The sequence below is a fragment of the Spea bombifrons genome, chromosome 9, assembly GCF_027358695.1.
Source record: "Spea bombifrons isolate aSpeBom1 chromosome 9, aSpeBom1.2.pri, whole genome shotgun sequence".
Classification (NCBI taxonomy): domain Eukaryota; kingdom Metazoa; phylum Chordata; class Amphibia; order Anura; family Pelobatidae; genus Spea; species Spea bombifrons.
Window position 1 is genome coordinate 18687457 of NC_071095.1, and position 20574 is coordinate 18708030.

A 20574-nucleotide genomic window follows, 5' to 3' on the forward strand; every position below is an offset into this window, starting at 1 on the left:
TTGTGACATCGTTTATGACCTCCCAAGACCCACCAGCCATGACATTACTTTCATTTGTGCAATTGTGCTGCCACCTTTGTCATAGCTCTTCGTCACATTACCTGGCATATCACATTACGCATGGCATTGCTCGTGACGATAATGTTGAGTTTAGGACAGGGAAGTAATTAAACAGGTCTTGGCACCGTCTTCCACCGTCACTAACGTTTAAACCAAATATGATTAAAGCAATTACTCAGATTACAGAGCACACGCTAAAGGTAGCTTTAATATTTTAATAAAGCTGAAAGCAATACATGACATGTGGCTGGATGTGAATCTATATACAGGTTAAGCAATCATTTTGTTTACTATTAACAAGCTTATTTCACTCTCTATTGAATCTACCAGGCATTGTATACGTGGCTTTTCTAATTTCCGTGAAGACCGAATAGTCCTTAATGTTTTGGGTGAAATGTAACCGGAGTCGCTTAGATCCTCGCGATGTCATAATCCTTTTCTTAACATCTGCGTTTATTCTCTCCATTTCAAACTGCATGTAATTCCTTTGGCTGCCTTTGTGTTCTATGGCTGTTTATTATTTGGGTCGGGGTTAAGTGTGTTCGTCCCGTCCTCTCTTCAAAGGCTCCAGTGTTGCGTTCTTCATGATAAGTAACCGAGGTGCCGTGAGGTGCGTCTCTGCTATCCAATCATTTAAAGTTTTAGATGTGCAAGGTCCAGTAGACATGCGTCTGGTTTGGCGGGATTTTAGGCACATGGTAGACGTATCTGTTTGAAACCAAGCGTTCATTTAAGCTGATCTGAAAGGTCATCTCCTTGCAGTAGAGTTACAGCTTGCTCGTAATCCTTGATGGCTTCTTGCTGTAATCCTATTTTCCCTCTGATGTCTGCCCTTAGTTTGTACATTAAGGGATCTCCTGGTTGTAGAGTTAAAGCTGTAAAAAATGAATTTAATAAAAAGTCAATAAGAATCAATAAAGATCAGTAAGATCAGCAAACTAGTGCATTTCTAAGCAGTGACCACAATGGTAAAGAGCCAAGAAGAATCGCTTTCCATGAGTAGCACTACCATCTAAGTAAGTAAAAACACACTTATGCCGATAGAGACATAGTCCTGCTACGAATTCACAAAAAGTTTAATGTTTTTATTACATGAGCCCAAGTGTTCCACAGATAGCTGTTTTGATCATGTTAGACCTTAACCTGGAAACAGCTGTATGTAGGTGGAACACAATGGCTCATGCGGTTCTAACTGTGTGCAATGCTCCAAAGCGGTATATGAAATACCAAGTATGTACTAATAAAGGAGCCCACGTAGCAGCTGGTAAGAAAAGACATACCTTGTCTGTGCGTAGAATTCATAGAGTGCGACACTGATTTAACTATACATTATACGGGGCCAGCCAAGCTCTTCGTGCAGCAGAGGCTCGCTAGCGTTGGACCTTCATAATAGTAAAGTCAATGAGCTGAAACACAACTCTCCTGGTAACCTGGAATCATTTGTTGCAGTTTTGCTCATATTTGATTGGCTGTTGCCTAGGAACCCTTCTGAAGTATTCAAGCATTTTGCCATTAATGACCAGGGACGACCAACACAACAGTACATGATTGACGGTTCTAGACATCTATGAGTGGAACTTTGAAATATTATATACGGGATTTTCTGACCCTGTTTTGAGTACGTACCCTGGGTTATATCATCCTCAGCCTGCTGGTAACGTTGTAAAGCGTTATATAAAGTAGCGCGATTAAAGTAGGCAGAAGAGGAGACGGGGCAGATATCTAGGACCCTCTGAAAGTCGTCCAGCGCTCCCTGAAAATTCTGGAGCAGCATGTTTGTGATGCCGCGGTTCAGGAAAGCAGATTCATTCCCAGGGTCCCTTTGTATTGCTTGAGAGTAGTATTCTCTGGCCTGAAAAAATAATGTATAAATATAAATATCCATCACAAAACCCGCTTCGTACAGAGCTGGCAGTTAGTTTTTCAGGAACATTTTGCCTTTACGTCATTGGGTTGAAGGTGCATGAGAGCTTTGGCTAAAAGGGCTGATGTAGATTGAAGGAAGTCTCTTTGATTTATGGTCAATGTTGTCCATCTTCAGAGGTTCGGTATGTGGAGCACACAAACATTTTTATTTCCGTTTCCTGATGGTACCAGACACAGCAACACAATATACAGTTCCCAGTATGAATGAAAGTGTGTATGACCAGGTCTGACGTGTGTTAATGGTCTTTACCGATGTACTCACAAACCTTTTACTCCTCTGCTGTTTAGTCGGTGTGGAATGCCCCATACGTACCCTTTGGGACATACACTGTTTTTACTCCCTACATCTCATCAAGAGGTTTGACAGTGATGCACCTGTGTTTGGAATTAGTCTCCACTGGCTTCAGAGGGCCACTCTAGCAATCATATGCAATGTAATAGCCGAGAGCACCCTTCCACGTTCTGTGTGGTCCCCCGTTCAGATGCCAGGAGAGATTCTTTACAATCCCCCTCTCTCAGCTGTATATACTCACTACCATTCAGGGTCAGCTCTAGCACTGGCTCGTCTAACCCCCCCCATGCAAATTCACAATGGGGGTGCTGCTTTCCTGCTGCTTACTTGCTGTTTCAACCTCAGAGAATGCATTGTGCTGCAGCATCCCTTGACATTTTCTTTCTCCTGCGGCCTTATTGAATGTATTCTAAAGTAAATTTTTGTTGTTGAGGAGGCTGCCTGGGACACTTTAACTTTGCCTCCTTGGTTACACAGAGCCAATGCAGTAGGTGGATGGAGGGGGGGGTTACCTGGGAGAACTGTCGATTGTGCAGGTAAAGGTTTGCTGCATTGAAATAAGCCAATGAATAATCGGGATCTGCAGTAATTGCTGATTGGTAATCTTTCATCGCGTTGGGTAACTTCCCCATAAACTGGTGAATCACGCCACGGTTTGTTAGCAGTTGCGCGGTGACACCAAGCTGTCAATACAGATAAAAGATCTTGTTAGTGCTCTAAGAATGATTATTTTAAAATCAATTTATTTACCGGCTTAAGTTACAATATTTGTTAAATGTAACAAAACTGTGCATCTATAATTAAACAAGTAAAACAGAATGATGCAGAATGAGAGTATCTAACTTTTAAAGCAGCGTTCATGTCCTGGAGAGCAGCAAAGGTGTCTCCCATCTGCAGGTTCACAATTGAGCGGCCCTCAAATCCAAGCATACTGTGAGCATCGATATCCAGCGCAACCGTGAACTGGTTCCATGCTCGCTGGTGGAAACCCAAAGCCTAAAGAGAGAGGAATGATTGGTTAACATAAGAAATATCCACCGATAAACTGGTTTATAAGACTATAAAGTCAATTTGTCACTAAAAGCCACCATTGGGTAAATTAGCTGGAGTCATGTCTGATATTTCGCAGTAAGCTATGAGTGATGTCGTGGGTGCAGGGATGATGATGATGATGCCGTGAGGTGATGTTAAAAAAAATAAAAAATGGTAAAAGGGTTTGTACTGTGTTAGCCGTTGAGAAAACAGGAGAAAAGTATAGATAAAACGATACCGCTTATTGGCTAACCGCACAGAAATGACGCTTATGAATTTCCCAAAGAAACTTGCACAACTGGACAGTGACATCTTCTTCCCTAAAGGATTCATTTTAAAGAACCCTGCCCTGGACACCTACAACAGCCACTGCGCACAGGGAATATGTATCAGGGGATTGGAACAGATATGGAACAAACTCATCAAAATCAGCTACAACCAAAAAAGACAAGTTAACACAGAGGTATCTACTCTCAATGAACAACTAGAAATGCACTAGTTTACTGATATTAGTGAATAAACATGGATGGAGTCCTAAAAAAAGGCATGACAAATGGCGTGTTAATAAATGTAAAGATCTGTTTATCCGTGTAATTGTTCTGGAGGTGTATGGTCCAAAGATTGCACTTATGCGGGTTAGGGCAGAGGGTAATAAATTATGCCTGGGTGGTATAGAGCCCAGGTACACTGCCATCCCCTGCTCAGGAGGAAGGGGTCGTTTCAAATGAAATCAGCCATGGGCATAAGGGGCCCGATCCTATGCCAATAGGCTGGGAATCTAAGCCTCTCCCACCCCCGGCCCACTGAGGGGAATGGGGTTTAATTGCTAAAAAGAGATGGGGGTGATAAAATTGTGTTAGTAGATTTTGTACTAGTAACCTAAGTTGGCATGTATTGCCCCATATTCGTCTTTACAGGAATACCAACATTCAAACTCTGAATAGAAATAACATTTTCAGCTATTACAAATCTTATACGTCTATGCGCAGACCCAGTTTATTTATTTTGATAAATTTGTTTATTCACTAACAGTGTAATAAACTGTAACGGTGCGACTTACCTGTAGGTTGTACCCCAGACAAATCCGAGCGGCGGTACTCCCGGGGTTTAAATGTAGAGCCTTAATAAAATCCCTCTGGGCCCGCTCCGTGGCGTTTTTGTGGCCGTATTCCATGTACGCGTTGCCGCGGGCGATATGCCCTGCCGGAGACAGCGGGTTCAGTTTCAGCAGCTGGTTGAATGCTTGTACGGCTTCCTCGTACTGCTGCAGCCTGAATGCATATTTACAACCATTAGCTTTCTAGGACTGGAATGTAAATTTGAGCATAAGTTTAAAATAAAGATTCACAAACAGACTAACACACCAGGAAAGACAAACCTTACGGACATCGATGCTGCTTTGATTAGGGTGAATTGTGCTAATTTACATTATTTTTTTTTTTTGTAAAACATGTCAGATCAGGTCGTTGGTCTCCCCTTAGATTCAGGAGCCGTATGTCTATCCTATGCGTGTTTAACTGTATTAACCTCAACCATCTCTGTACCACAACCACCCTCTCAGTAAAGTAAAACTTCTCTACAACTAAGCCTGTGACCCTCTAGTGTTACATTATGACCTCTTGTTCTAACACTTCTCCTCCTTTTAAAATAAGCTTCCTTCCCTTATTATTAACAGTTTTTACATATTGAGATACCTTTGTCTTTCCTGATAAATGTTACCCTGCAATCCGTCACCGTTTTTGTAGCCCCCCCCCTCTGAACTCTCTCCAATATCTCAATATCTGCTGTGAAGCAGAGGACAGTTTTAACGGCAATTTAAGCGCACGTCTTAGAAATTATAATATATTTAAATGATCATGAATTGGGGGTAGTTCAACAGCAATACGAACCTGTGGTAGCAGTTTCCTATTATGTGTTGGATCTTTACATCTTCTGGAGTTTTCATAGCAACAGCTTTAAAATCCTGTTAGAATAAGAGGCTTATTAACCGATCAGATCATTTAATTGATCCTGTTATGGACGCGTTTTCTGTCTTCACCTATGACCTTTCGCGTCCCTGGGGTTGTTACTACGGCATTTGCTTTTTAGGTTCATTGTCTTGTCGTTGTCTAGGTATGTTCAATCTCCACCATCATCGTACCGTTTGTGTAGGTTGGTAGCAGGGTACTAATCCAACATAAAGACCAAATGAAACGTGGTCATGGCCCGGAGTGGCGATTGGAACGCATGGCCACACGCTACAAAAGCATAAGAGCGCAGCGTGCGGCCGCTGGCCTTAAAGTGCCGGGGCTGACTCTAAGCTTACTGGAGGCTGAAATCCACAGGTGTAGAGGAATTAAGAGTAATGTGCATAAAATAAAACAAAGTACTCCGTTACCTCCAATGCATTGGAATGATCGTGAAGCTGAAGATAAAGTAAGCCACGGTTCACAAGAACTTTGATCTCTATTTCCTTCCATCCTCCAAGGAGCAATGCAATGCCATAATCTTTAAGAGCCTAGGAGAGGACCAGGACAAATTAATGACGCAGATACATCATATCTATAAATCTGGCTGTTTTAATGCCATGTGTGCCAACTTGGCATCAAATACATTGATGCTATACAGCTACCGGCCCCATTTTACATCTAATATTCACGTCGGAGACCGCACAGATACCCTTCGAAACGTAAAGTGTGAGTTGAGTTCAGCAATTTTCATCTACATATTCCTTGTTTCTTTATATGTATCTAAATTTGTTTCATAAAACAATAACAAAACAAAAAAAGACATCATACAAGATACAATGTGATGTTGCAAATTACACAATTCACCAATAGGCCTTATATTTGCACCTAAATAGCCCACATTTTTGTGTAGATCATGCAGTGTTCAATTTTGTTTTTAGACTGAAGATCAAGCTTGTTCTTTGTCTCAAAGATTTTTTTTTTGTGAGCCAGGATTGTAAATCCATACTCTGATCCCAAGCAGCTTTCATTTCCATACCTCGTCAAACCTCTTTGTCTGATGATAGCATACTCCTCGATTATAATACGCTAGAGAGCATGATGGATCCAGTTCCGCAGCTTCCGATAAATCTTGGACTGCTAGTTTGTATGCCTGCAAAGAGAAAACGGTTGATCAATAACCCATACACTTTAGAGGACTAAAACCCTGTCCAGGTTATCCGGGACACTAAGGACCTGTGTAGAGATTAACAGGGGGGGGGGGGATTTAAAGATAGCGTACCCAGCTAATTGGCAATTTTAGTGTTCCTGCCACGAAGTGGACTGTATTAGTAGAGGATTATATATTTAAGGTTTGCTAGATTTACAAGAATAACATGTCTGGGGATTAGCAAAGCCACAGACTGCTGGGGTACAGCGTATTCAGTTGTATTTATATATATATATATGTATAGTTTATAATTTTGTTAATGATTAAACTCTTGTGATTTAAACAACCTTCAATTTTGGTTAAAAAGGAAAAAAAGACTCCTACCTTTATGTGGTATTTTAAGGCTCCTCTGTATAGATAAGCTCTTACGCTGCTTGGTTGTACTTTGATTGCCGCGTTGCAGTTCATTATGGCTTTGGAGTATCTCTTCCTGATCCCATAGAAAGCCGCACGGGACAAATAGGCCTGCATTAGAAAGGTTTATTATGCGGGGGCAAAATACTTCACCTTACTCAGAATGGGGGCACACAAAAGACATCTTGAAGAAATATTAAACTTCCAAGAACCTATCGCTAACATTTCTGGGAACTTTCAAGCGGGGGCATAACTGGAAACCACAGGGCCCCAGTGCAAAAATTGTCACCCCCCCCCAGCTTCATCAAGCAACATGTCCCACCCACAGTGCCAACTTTGTTCCCAAACAGCCTGTCTTTGCCAACTTTGTCTCCAAACAATACAACTTAATGTATCCTAACAGGGTATAGAAACTTGTTTATTCTCTAGTGATTGTCAAATTTGTGTTTTGTTAAAAGTGCTTATTTGGATATTTACCTAATCATCATTCAAAGAACTCTTTGGTTGCCACCATCAGCGAGTTACTACAGTAGAATATCTACAATGTACTATTAAATGGTTAATACTTGTATACGAGTATATTTTCTCCTTAAAAAGTTACCTTCCCATCGTGGTCTTTACCTGAAAATGATTGGGGTTGATTTGGAGAGCTCTGTTGAAGTCCTGCACGCACTTGACTTGTTGAAGACGCATGCGGCAGAGCCCGCGTTGATGATATGCGTCGCAGTAATCTGGGCGAGCTTTTACCGCACCGGTAAGGGCATCGATCGCCTGCGGAGACATAACGTAAACCCGTATCGTTCACACGCTCTCAACAAGATGGAGAAGACTGATGTCAATGAATTTGGGTTTTAATGATGAACACATTTGTAATCCCCACATAGCCTTGCACTTCCGCTCCAGCCACCCAATGCCATAGTTGTGCATATATTTATTCCCAAACTCCTAGATTTGCAGGCTGAAACGTATCCCCTGCTGTCTGGGCCGTAGTGTTGTCAGATACGTTAGGCTGAAAACCAAGTATTTTATATTTGTGTATATTACATGAACACAGAATGGAGTCGGAGCCACTTTGTTTTCCTTAATCATATAAAGGGTTTTTGTCAGCATTCTGTGTGATAGAATATTGGTTTTGCCTATTTTATCTCATTAATAATCCCTAACAGTGTACTCCTCGCCAGTCAGCTTCATGTGCAAGTAACAGAGAGCACTGCTACTGATTTCACTTTTCATATAACACTTGTGGTTCAGACTTGCCACTTAAAATAAATTAAAATGGAAAAAGCATAAATACCAATGAAAATGTTACTGGCTTAGGAAGAACATTGGTCCTTTGTGGAATTCATTTTAATTACCGGAGCTTGGCTTTAATATATATTTAATTGCCATTATTTTTTACTTTAATGATTAAACATTATCATCTTATATAATATGTTTCAAATACTTACAATATAAGGACGGCGCGAGTGCCGAGCCTGCTATTTGTAACAGGAGCCGCACAATACGAATGGGTCGCAGTGACCTGATCATGCCTAATTGCAGCGTACCTGTAAGAAATGAAACTGCTCCATGTGGCACAGACCCAAAAGGTAGCAAACCTCTGCTTTTTCCGATGCGGACGTTTCGGACGCAGAAGAACTGAAAATATCCAGCGCTTGTCTGAAGCTTTCTGTAGCATCCTATGAAATTGCGAAAGAAACGGAAATTATAGCAGACCTAAAACTAAATCAGATGCTCCTAGCTACAATTTTCCTCTATAAAACCATAAGTTAGTCTTAATTGCCCTAAAATAGCACTCTCATTGGGGAACCTTTATTGTTACAAAAGATTCCCACCAGTAATGCCATCGGTAAACTACCTTTATACTTCTGTTAGTCTGAGTACTAAACCCCATGTTGATGCCTTCTTTTGGTCCACTGCTGGTCTTGATTTGCACGTATTTTGTCCTTTTTACATACGATAATTTATCCGTAATAAGCTTTGAATAAAAAGGAGTGGTTCTGCTGACACCTGGTTCTTTGTATATATATGGAAACGTGGGGTAATCCTTATAGCCTTAGTGCATGCCCTCTTTTAATGCATGCAATGGCAAGTTAATGATACAATATCATATTGAGCAAACTTGCATAGGGTGACATCAAGAAGTGGGTTATGATGTCGGTTAACAGAGAGGTTTGCAATAACAGTCAAGAAAAGCAGCTGTGTTGTGTAAGCTTTACAATGAGGGCAAGGACGCCATTAACAGATCACACTGGAAGGAACATTGTTATTAATTATTGATTTCTATAGCATCATCTTATTCTGCATGCTGTACAAAGGGAAATAGACATAACAGGTAAACCATCACATAGCAATTTGACCTACGGACGACCTTGCTCAAAGAGCTTACAATGCAGAGACATTGGCATTTATGATCTTTATGATGTCATCAGTAGATCACTGATAATGACATTTTTAGTGTCACCCGCGGAGAATATGGGCCTGTGGATTGAAACCTCTTGCCTCTTCCAACTTTTCTGTTTTTGATAGAGAACTTTACTGAGGCTTTAACAAATATAAAGATGTGTATCTTGGGTTCCATGTGCTTTAAAGAAATAACAATGACATAACAGTTTAAAAATTTAGGTCCAAATTGTTTTGTGATGCGCAACTTATCGTCTTGGTATCAGTGATTGATTTATATAGCGCCATCGTGTTCCGCAGCGCTGTAAAATGGGTACATAGTGCTGTGTAAATCCATAAATAAGAATAAAAAGTGAAATTGTCAGATATGTTGATTTGCCATCTGCGGGGTTAGACGGGCAAGCTGAGAAGCATCGATAAGAATATTTTAGAAAAATATCATTGAACACGGTGCTGGGGCTCTGTCACCTTGTATTTCTTGGCTTTCATCTCAGTTTTCCCAAGCAAGGTCATCAGGACGGGATCTGGCTTGTCTTTGACAGCAGATACTAAGCATTTAATGGCGCTGCTGTGTTGGCGGAGGAAGGACTGGACCAGTGCTTGCTGAACTGGTGACAAACCTGAAAGGAAACACGGCCGTTGCCTCTGTATTATTCTAAGTACTGAAGGTATAAACACTAGCCACGCTGTCTGATGTAGATGGCTGTTATCCAACATTAAGGAACATTAATCTCGCCATTAATCCCACCTCTGTTATGCTTTACGGACGTGGACAAAGGAGGCATCTGTTGGCTGGTGTTTAGGGTCCCTTCCTTAAGGGAGTTACGTTAAGGTGACGGGTTTGCTCCGTCATGCACTTTTTCGTCAGATAGAAATAAAGCAGTCTGTGTTTTACTTTATTGGGGATCGCTTCCTAAAATCAGTGAGGCCACGCTGCATGGCACCGGCTCACGACTCCGGCCGCTGCCCATCTGTGCCATGGATACCATGTCAGATCATTAAAGCTCATTAATGGCAACACCCGAGGCCAGTGTGTGGTTGGGGAGGTGGTTAGTATATTTTAATATAATATATTTTTGACATGACTGCCATTTGGGTGCTATATCTGCACAGACCTAATGCTTTTAATCTTTTCTTTGGCACCAGTTATATATCTGATATAAGCTAGGTGCTATATATTAAGAAAGCTCTGCTAGCAAGTTTACAATGCATGTATATTTATATATTTAGAGCAAGAGAAAAATGAATACACACATGTAAAATATTAGATGGCTATACAATTTTACGCCATACCTTCAGTCATCTGGGCAGCATGGTGAATACAGAAGCTCGCAAGGTCATATCTCCTCATCTCACACAGATATTGTCCCCTGTAGGAAACAAACATTTAATCACTAATGACCACAATAACATTTAACTTTGTCTCTGCATGCGGTGTCACAAATAGCTGGGGAGATCTGACCTTTACAAATAGATGTTGGCGGCGCTAATTTACAGACAAAACCTAGACATAATTATCCTGTGACACATGGACGTCATGGATCAGAGCGAACATAGTGGTAAACTGAATAATGAAGATTGTCGGGCAATTAAGCAGAATTTGGGGTTGGCAATCGAGTATTTAACACCTAAATGCCACACATGATGTAAGTGTGTGCGTGTATATGTGTGTGCGTTTGTGGGTGTGTGTTCATATATGCGTGTGTGCATGTATGCGTGAATGCGCGTGTGTGGGTGTGTGTTCGTATATGCGTGTGTGTGCGTGAATGTGCGTGAATGTGCGTGTTGGCACTTTGAGGCCCCAAAAAACATTCACTATCAATGATCTAATCCATTTGCTGATGTGAAATTCTGACATTTCTCTTCATCTACCTCTGCAAAGCTGCCTAAAAGGAACACTCTAGTAACCATTTGCACTTTAATGCATTTGATAGCTAAGAGGGGGGACACTGCACAATATATAGCTTACTGGGGAGAAATAATCACGCAGAAGTTTAGGCGGCCTTATGCATTGCATTTTTCACAAAATTAGCACATGAAGATCTGCCCCCTTCCTCTTCTCACCTAAGCTAGCCTAGAACCTCTAAACCAAATATGTAGCTCACCGATAAAATATGCATTCTAATTCAAAATGCAATATAGTAATGTCCTGTCTACACCTAGTGGTGACTGTAAGTAACTGCAAACAAAACTATAGATCAGAATCATAGATAATATAAAAAATGTATACAAGCTTCATAAAAACATCATAAAGACATAGATCTTTAAAGCGGTTTGGCCCATCTTTGCCATAAACAAATGGGACTACTTAGTGGTAATCAAAGTAACCAAAGGGGTCTATTCACTAGCTTGGGTGAAAATGAACCGGCAGTCTGTTCAAGTTTGTGCCAAGCTGATTTGAAAAGGAAGTCCTATGGGAAAAAATATTTCTCACCCTTAAGAATAAACGCCAGCGCTGTATACAATTATGTTGGTTGGCATTGACAAAAACTTGGTAATCTAATTTTGTTCCGATAAACTCCCTTTATCTGCAGACCAGGAGGCCACCATTGTTGTCGGTCATGTGATAGTTTGAGTTACATTCCCTGCTCAAACACCACACGGATTCTTTATGGCAATACTAATGATGGCCAAACACAAAAACCGACTAGACAAACTAGATGACGTTAACATAACTGCAGAACACAGTCGCAACAAAGGGGTTGCTTTTTCAAGTTTGGTTTAGTTGTTGTTGAGTTGGGTACAACTATGGTGAATAGCCCTTCTACCAGTAACCCTTAATCACACTTTCAATACTGGAAATACCCAATTTTATTTTGCTTTCATCCCCTAAACACCCAGTTTAATCTCACCTTTAATCCTTTATCTGATTCATTTAACCATACTTGATATATGAGCTATAAAAAAAGACCCCCACTTTCAACTACAAAGTCCTGGTCCCATCAACTCAACCTGCAAAGGCTGTTTAGTGCAATTGGACCATACATAAAGTGATGTATAAAAAGTGTTTATGGGCAGGTGTGTGTAAAGGCTGTGTATGTGTGTGTTTATGGGCAGGTGTGTGTAAAGGCAGTGTCTGTGTGTGTGTTTCTGGGCAGGTGTGTGTAAAGGCAGTGTATGTTTGTGTTTCTGGGCAGGTGTGTGTAAGGGCAGTGTATGTGTGTATGTGTGTTTATGGGCAGGTGTGTGTAAAGGCAGTGTATGTGTGTTTATGTGCAGGTATGTGTGTAAAGGCAGTGTATGTGTGTATGTGTGTTTATGGGCAGGTGTGTGTAAAGGCAGTGTGTAAGGGTTCTGGGAGGGAGGCTAAAATTAGCCTTTTTTAATAAAATAGATGCTGTGGACTACTCTTCCAATGATGCTCATCCAGCATTATGGTGGACACCGGGCTGGCTGGGAATCATAGGAATTTTAGTTCACAGCTAGCATCTGCAGCTTTACTGTTGCTGCACTTCCCATGATGCTCAGCCAGCATCATGGAAGTAGTATGTCTGGCTGAGCCTCATGGGAATTCAGTTCAATGTGTTGTTTATTTTAATATGCATGACTGTGCTTACAAAAAAGCTTGTTTTAAGTGGCAATGCAAATGCGACATTGTAAGGTGCAATTGCTTGTATTGATGAGTTCTGCGAGATTTAAAAAAAGTCCCTCTTTCACAAATGTTGGGAGGTATGCTACTGTGGGGTCACATTATGTCATGTTACATACCCCCACCGCAAGCAGACTGGCCCATTACGAACCGCCCCTATTAAAAGACCAATTGTCACCTTGGCACCGCGGTCCAGCCTTTTCTTTTAACAACTGTATACCTACGAGAGATCAGGTACATTAATAACCACTTACCTTAAGATGTAGAGTTGAGGGGAGTCTGGGCACAAATGGATAGCACGTGTGATATCTCTTAAAGCACTTTGCAAATCACCTATCTGTACAGGAAAAAAAAGAAATCACACTACAAAAAAGATAAAACAGTTGCCTTTGTTTTAAAAATACAAAATAAATTCAATACACAAATTAGGAGTTTAGGGGGCAAATTCCACCATCATTTAAGAAATGGAAATTTTGTTTCTGTACACCTGCCCCACATTTGTCCATAAAAGCAGAATGCACTACAACGGTTACCTTTTGGAAAGCCTGAGCCCGGCACAGGTACGCTCGGACGTAAATGGGATTTACTGTTAGCGCTGCCGAGAAGTGACGGATCGCTTGAGGATCACGATTCTGATGCTGCAGAGAAATCAGACCCAGATTCACGTGGGCCAAAGCAATAGTCCTGGGGAACAACATTGATTAAGAATCCCCCGCGCAACATCATTGCCAATTACAAAATGACTTCTAAATATCTTGACAATTCTGATTCCGTAATCGAGAGAATGTCATTTGTATTTGAAATAGTCTAACAAACTGTAATATAAAAGGTCAAGCAACGTACCTATCGAGAGCGAGAACACATTCAAAGTCAAATGCTGCTTCAGCCCACAAGCCCAAGTCTGTATAGAGGATCCCACGGTGGAGAAACGCTTTCAGATTCTCAAATGTATTATTAAGAAGCACTGCACGAAAAAAGAGACAACAGGACATAAAACATGCTAGGATTATTTTTAAAGAAAAATGATAAATAATGTATACAATATACAACCAATACAAATGAGATAATCGCCCTTTGAGTTCAAAAGTACAGGATGGCAATTATATAATATGACCTTAAGTAAAAAAAAAAATATAAGTTATGGGGAAAACGTATTATTATTAAAACGTATTATTCCATGTATACTACACATTTGTATAGTATATATGGAAGGAAGATTAGGGAAAAAAATCCAGTGGCTTTGATGATTAAAATGATAAACGATGAGGAGTAGATGATACTTGCTTTGTATTTCATTATAGGACGGGTATTGATGGTAATTGTATTAATGGTAATTAATAACACTCTTTTCTCTTATTCCTCTAGTTTCAAAAGGTTATACAAATGGACCAAGAGTATCAGGAGTGCAGAGTCTGCCGGTAAGTGTTACACAACGGGGAAGCTAGAATTTGCTTTTTCCATTGATTAATAAACACGCTTTCTGCTAAAAGGCTGCTGTTTATGGTATAATTTAGAATTGTGTTGTTTAACTACTTTATTGATATCTGAAGTCAATATGGTTCAGAGAGAAATAGCTCACATGAAATATAATCCCTTTTGAATTATATTTTTATGCAAGGGCGTAACTAGAAACCACAGGGCCCTGGTGCAAAAATTGCCCCTGGGCCCCCCAACTTCACAACTTGTCTGTCTTTTTTGCCTCTTGCCCTTCCCCTTCCAACATACACTCTGGTACACATATGTAAACACACTTACACAAATTACACACCTACACATACATGCTCATACACACTTACATGAAACATGGTCTCACACACCTACATGAAACATGGTCTCACACACCTATACATACATGCTCACACACACCTACACACACATGCTCACACACACACACCTACACACACACACACATGCTCACACACACACATGCACCTACACGCCCGCTCACGCACCAACACATACACGCTGGTGCAGTATTTGTTTGGTACCGCCTCACCCACGTAACTAACACACAAACTCACTCTAACACATACACACACTCTTTCTCTTCCCAGCTCCACTAACTCTAGGCTCGCTCCTAACATCATACACTAACACGCACAATCTAAATCCTTTATCTTTAGCGCAGCTATCACTCTTCATGTGAGCCGCTGTACTACTTGCATGTTATGTGACCCTGCTTGGTGCCTGGTTGGAATTGGTAGTTGGGTAATAGGTAGCGTATAGAGAGTAAACAGGCAGTAAGAATGAAGGCATTTTTGTGTTTGGTAAAGGGAATGTAATATCGAAACACATTAACTGCTCATTAAAAGTGCTGTTCCATCGCTTCTTGATTCAACATTTTTAAAACTAAACGCATCATTTCTAGTACTGTTTAATACCCAAACCAATAATACTTCAATTCTGCCTCATTCATACATATATTCTTGTTGCCACAGCTGGTAAAGATGGGCTGCTGTCCTAGAATGTGTTAAAGATCCTAGAAAGAATAACATATTGCTTAACATGCCAGAGAGTACAAATAATGTTTAAATGGAACAGCTAATTTAATGGGGTTTATGAATTTAACATTGCGTGTACCGAGACTGCTGCGTATGAACAGCGCAGATCATAATTATCGCAGTTGAAAACATCAGGTATTTAAATTTGAATGTATTCACTGTACATGATTGTAATTATACGTTTATACAGTATTCCATGACGCTTTATGTATTTTTAAATAAAGTATAGTAGCTCATTGGCATTATGAAAAGATCTGATATTTCATACTCTAGTTTATATTTGTTTACTTGCATGACATTAACGAGCAACATGTTGGCCAAAGAAAGCACCCACAGAGAGAAGGATGACCAAACCTTATTATAAGATCGCTTTATATCTGTCTATATACCTGTATCAACATATTCATAATCACGTACGCACACGAACTATCATTTAAGAAGTATTGCCATGTCAGTTCTACAAGCTCTGAATAATAGTATTACCAGAAATGCTGAAGTCCTGAAGTGCCTGGTATGGGTAACGTTTGCGCAGCAAACATCCACGATAATAGAAAGCCAACCAGTTCTTGGGATCCAGGTGAATAGCTGCTGAAAAATCTTCTACAGCCCCTGAGTGATGGGCTAGCTGGGTGTGCGCTCTCCCACGGTAAATCCTGATCGGCAAACCAAGAGAGGGAAACGCACAGAAATATTTATGAACTGCACTATATTCGCTCAAAGCTTACCTCATGTGAAAATATACTCCTGAAACAGCAAGGGAGGATTAGTGACAGGGCTCTTCACAAGCACCTTGGACACTTTCTCCCATATCCATCTGGCGGTCCACCAGCATATGCCTTCCCTCCTGCTCAGCTGAGCACCATGGAGGCAGCACTTCCCCTTCTAGGGCCCCCATGTGTGTCCCCTGGTTATGTTGGGGAGTTGGGTTTATCACCTATTTTTCCCCCCCTGCAGGCTAGCTCCAGTGACGGCGCTTCTGAAACAGGAAGCTGAGCATCAGACTGCGCAGGGACCTCCAGCTGAGATGGTGCTGCAGCAGGGCTGCCAGTCGTTGGATGGTGAGTACGCCTCTTCTTCTTTGGGGGCTGGGGCATGGTAGGACTCCGGCTATGGTGGTGCCCCCTCAGATATTTTTAGGTTATTTTATCGACGCTGCCCTCACACACACCTGCCCATGAACACACACATACACTGCCCTTTCACACAACTGCCCATAAACACACACGTACACATACACTGCCCTTACACACCCCTGTCCATAAACACGCATATACACATACACTGCCCTTAGACACCCCTGTCCATAAACACACATATAAACATACACTGCCCTTAGACACACATCATCTGCCCTTTCACATACCTGCCCATAAACATGCATATATACACATACCACCCTTACACACCCCTGTCCATAAGTGCATATACAGATACACTGCCCTTACACACGACTGCACATGAACACACACGTACACATACACTGCCCTTAAACACCCCTGTCCATAAACACGCATACACACACACATACACTGCCCATAAACACGCATATACACATACACTGCCCTTTCACACAATTACCCATAAACACACACATTCACATGCACTGTCCATACACACTGCCTTTACACACCCCTGTCCATACACACACATACATACACTGCCCTTAGACACACCTGCCCATAAAAACACATATATCATTATAACTATACCTTGCCTGTACATTGTGGATGTCCTGCTGGATGAGGGCAGTAAAGTCCTGTGCAGCAGATGTCCAGTTGCCATTCTCAAAATAATATGAGCCACGTTTCATAATGGCATCCGTACGGTTGGGATTATGGTGGAAACACTATACAGAACAAACAGATAGTGTTTGGTCGGTATGTCAGGCAACCCATTCCACAAATACTTGAACGTTATATAAGCGAAGTGGTAGATGTCAACAGAATAAAGGAATTTCAAAATTCATGGCATAGGCACATGGCTCTCGAGTCTACGACTGATTTAGGTTTGAATCTTTACAGCAGGAAAAATGGGCAGACGAGGTGGGCCGAATGGTTCTAATATTCTGTGTGACAACCACGTTGTATTTTGATTGCGTTAAATTGGATTTTTATACATCATACATTTTTACGTGAAATCCTGACACCTCTAAACAATTAACTTCCTTCTCTCCTAGGAGAATTAACAGAATGATATGATCCGTGAGAAGAAGACATCTTCCCACATCAACGGTGGACCTGGAAACCATTAAGCACATTAAGCTTCACCTGAGTTGTGGCATAAATACAAACCATTGGCTGTTACCTTTGCATAGTCATCCATGGCAATAAGAATATCATCCTGAGCCTCGTACATCTGTGCACGGCGGAAATAAACGTCATCATCTGTGGGACGATATTTTAGAGCCTGGCTGTAGTTGAGGATGGACATTGTGAAATCCTTTCTTTGTTTAAAAATTTCAGCTTTGGACAGGTAGGCGTCTGTAAGACATATAAAGCAGATGATAAATGATGCTGTACCACCAATCCAAGGGGTGCTGTTTAGCAGGTATGGAAATAGTACAATCAAGGCAACCCCTAATAGTTTACAAGAACATTTCACATATGAGCTAGTGCTGGAGGTGAGTGCAACACCAACAGGGAGATGTGTTCGGCATGTTACTGGTGGGAAAAAGTACAAATCCCTCCATTTAAAAAAGGGATAACATTTAAAAGGGCAATCCAGTTATCTACATTCCCTTTCAAGAACAAAAATATACACCTCCCACCCCACTCATTTCCTTACCTCATCCACATTTGCAGTCATATTAATCTATTGTATTTGCTTACTTTAAGTGAAATATGACATATTTTGCCTATTTTGATTAGAGCATTATACAAAAGGGTAACAGAGGGGAGACGTTACCGGCAAAGGACTTGTTGTACTTAAGGATGGTGTTTAGATCATCCAAAGCCTCGCTGCTCTTCCCTTGTGCCAGGTAAATTAAATGCCGGTGCCAATAGGCATCGAGCAATTGCGGTTCCTCTTTTATAACCTGTGAGTAACAATGGGTTAAATAAAATGAAACCTCAACCCCGCAGACGTTCTAAAGAAACAATATTACAAAACAATCAGAAAACATGTGTACGCTGTACCCTATATCTTACTGTGTATTTTGTTTGTAACTATGTATGGTGCATCCAACGTGCTGTCCTTTTGTATACATCACTATCTGGGTACAATTGTTATAATCGGTGCCTCCAAATAGTTGGCCTATGGTCAAAAAGAAAAGTTTTTTTTTGTTCACTTATGGTCACGATATGCAGAATTTGCTCAAGGGTGTAGACTTGAAATGCTACTGGAAGAATTGTTCGTAATGATGCAGGGATAAAATTGTGTTTTTCTTTAATCTTGATATTTTAACTAAACAAATGTTAAAGTTAGACATCTGGAATTCCAAATACAGTTCAGTTATAGATTTCATCAATGTATATTAGTGTCAAAAATGATCTAATTATCTTACCAAATCAAGATCTTGAAGGGCCAAGCTCAAATTCCCCAATTTCCTATTGAGTGCGCCCCGTCGGCAGCAGTGAAACACGGAGGGCTTCGCCTGTTCTTCGATTAAGAGTGTAAGATGTGAAATCTCTGTCTCCAGATCTTTGACAGTTACTGTTGGGTCTTCTCTCAGAAGCGGTGGTACCGAATGCTGAGCTAAATTCATTAAGACTTCCTTCATTCCACCCCGTTCATCAAGATCTTTCACGTTCACGTTAAATTGTACTTCAGCTTCTTCCACTGAGGCACGACTCGGGGGGAAGACTTCATCAAACCATTCATTCCAGATTTCTCTTACCCATTCACGCTCTTCATTGGCAGAAAGTACAGCACCATGGGTTTTAAGAAAGGTAGTAAAGTCCAGTTGCTTTGGTAAGCTGCCACTCCGGGGACGAAGAGCAAGCCCACGATTTTGTCTGTCATTGGCAGGCAGTCTTACAAGTGAAACAGATCTATGTAATAAACACATGGTAAAGTTTAAGTAGAAAGTAATCGCAGTTGCCATGTTGACTTTCCTTACACATAACCGGGAATAAAGGCTACATCCACCTCTTCTGCGTTCACCAATCTTCAAAATGTTCACACTGTTGACAGTTTGAGAACCATCCACAAATATATGGTGAGCATGGGTATACTCTGTACTATAATGTTACTGTGTGTTATGCAAAGAATAACTTATCATACCTTTCAAGCCTTCCTGGTGGTTGGTTCAGCTGCTGAAGTACAATTTGCAGCTTCGCTGGATCTAGAATCCTCTTCTTTTTCTTGGCTTTCTTCTTATGCGAGTGGACATATTTCATGACGGGTTTTGGGGTACATCCGAAACCTAAAAAGCTTGCATGCTTTTGCGACTCATCAGGCAACGATATCTTGAGAATATTTTCTGTGGCCAATGTTTTGGTGACTTGGCTATGAGTCGTCTCCAAAGCCACATCTGGAGTAACTAGTGGGGCTGCTGCTTTTAACAACTGATCCTTTAACATCTCTAGTTCTTTCATGCTTGTCCGGAAGTCAGCTGACAAACGAAAGTTCGCTTCCTGGCGGTGAGATAAATCCGGCGCAGACGCAGATAGTAAATTCTACCAAATAAAACCAACTGTTAAAATGTAATAGACTACAATTATTTAAGGACTCTTAGAAAAGTGTGTGTATATTAGACTATTATTTATGTTATCCACTACCTTGCAATCTCCTTATATCATAACTAATACAATCATAACTTATATCTCTCTGTCAAATGACCGGAGCTGCGTGTTCCTCTAATTGTGCTGTTCGGTGTAATGCCACTGCGTTGTATGTGCATGAAAGGCGAACTTTACATTTAGAACAAAATATAGCATACTAATGGTGGGTGAGCCGCTGTCGCAAACGATGAAGAAGTGATGTCCCACAATGACTTGTGCCTTCGAGACAATATTCGTTCCTATGGGAAGAAGGATAAAAAAAAATTAGACAGTTTTGGGTGGCATTTGTCAGTATATCACAGTGCAATGATCTGGGGAAGGTATTGCTTACGTCAACAGACAACGCAAAGCATGTGTTTACAATAACATGCCGTACCCTCAATCCTATGTCCTCTGGATCGTCCTGCTCATCACCTGAAGATTCACTTTCCTTGTGCATTGGTGAAAATTCCTCTGCGCTTTCCGGTTCCTCCATGCAGCTCTGAAACACAAAGGCGTATATTTACACGTCCACATTCTCAAATGACGAAAGAATATCTT

At 41.0% G+C, this 20574-nt stretch overlaps 1 protein-coding gene across 1 annotated transcript; it reads right to left on the minus strand.

Moving 5' to 3' along the window:
• Positions 1 to 696: 696 nt before the first annotated feature.
• On the minus strand, positions 697 to 20498 carry LOC128504265 (uncharacterized). Its single transcript, XM_053474300.1, has 24 exons — positions 20411 to 20498; positions 20193 to 20273; positions 19535 to 19929; positions 18816 to 19302; positions 18218 to 18347; positions 17618 to 17793; positions 17023 to 17159; positions 15797 to 15966; positions 13656 to 13776; positions 13346 to 13496; positions 13067 to 13149; positions 10517 to 10593; positions 9692 to 9843; positions 8368 to 8499; positions 7442 to 7591; positions 6791 to 6931; positions 6296 to 6409; positions 5688 to 5807; positions 5200 to 5273; positions 4371 to 4581; positions 3122 to 3274; positions 2791 to 2961; positions 1687 to 1912; positions 697 to 935 (listed from the first exon to the last, which is right to left on the minus strand). The coding sequence occupies exons 1-24, from the start codon at positions 20471 to 20473 to the stop codon at positions 787 to 789; spliced, it is 3864 nt and encodes a 1287-aa protein (XP_053330275.1). The 5' UTR covers positions 20474 to 20498; the 3' UTR covers positions 697 to 786.
• Positions 20499 to 20574: the final 76 nt, after the last annotated feature.

Bases quoted from the DNA above. Each gene is read 5' to 3' on its own strand.
- LOC128504265 (XM_053474300.1), bottom strand. From the start codon at position 20,473: ATGCACAAGGAAAGTGAATCTTCAGGTGATGAGCAGGACGATCCAGAG. The intron at 17,794-18,217 runs GTAACGTCTCCC...TATGTCTTACAG, and splicing joins GTACAACAAGTCCTTTGCCG to ACGCCTACCTGTCCAAAGCT. The intron at 13,497-13,655 runs GTACGTTGCTTG...GTTGTTCCCCAG, and splicing joins TGTGTTCTCGCTCTCGATAG to GACTATTGCTTTGGCCCACG.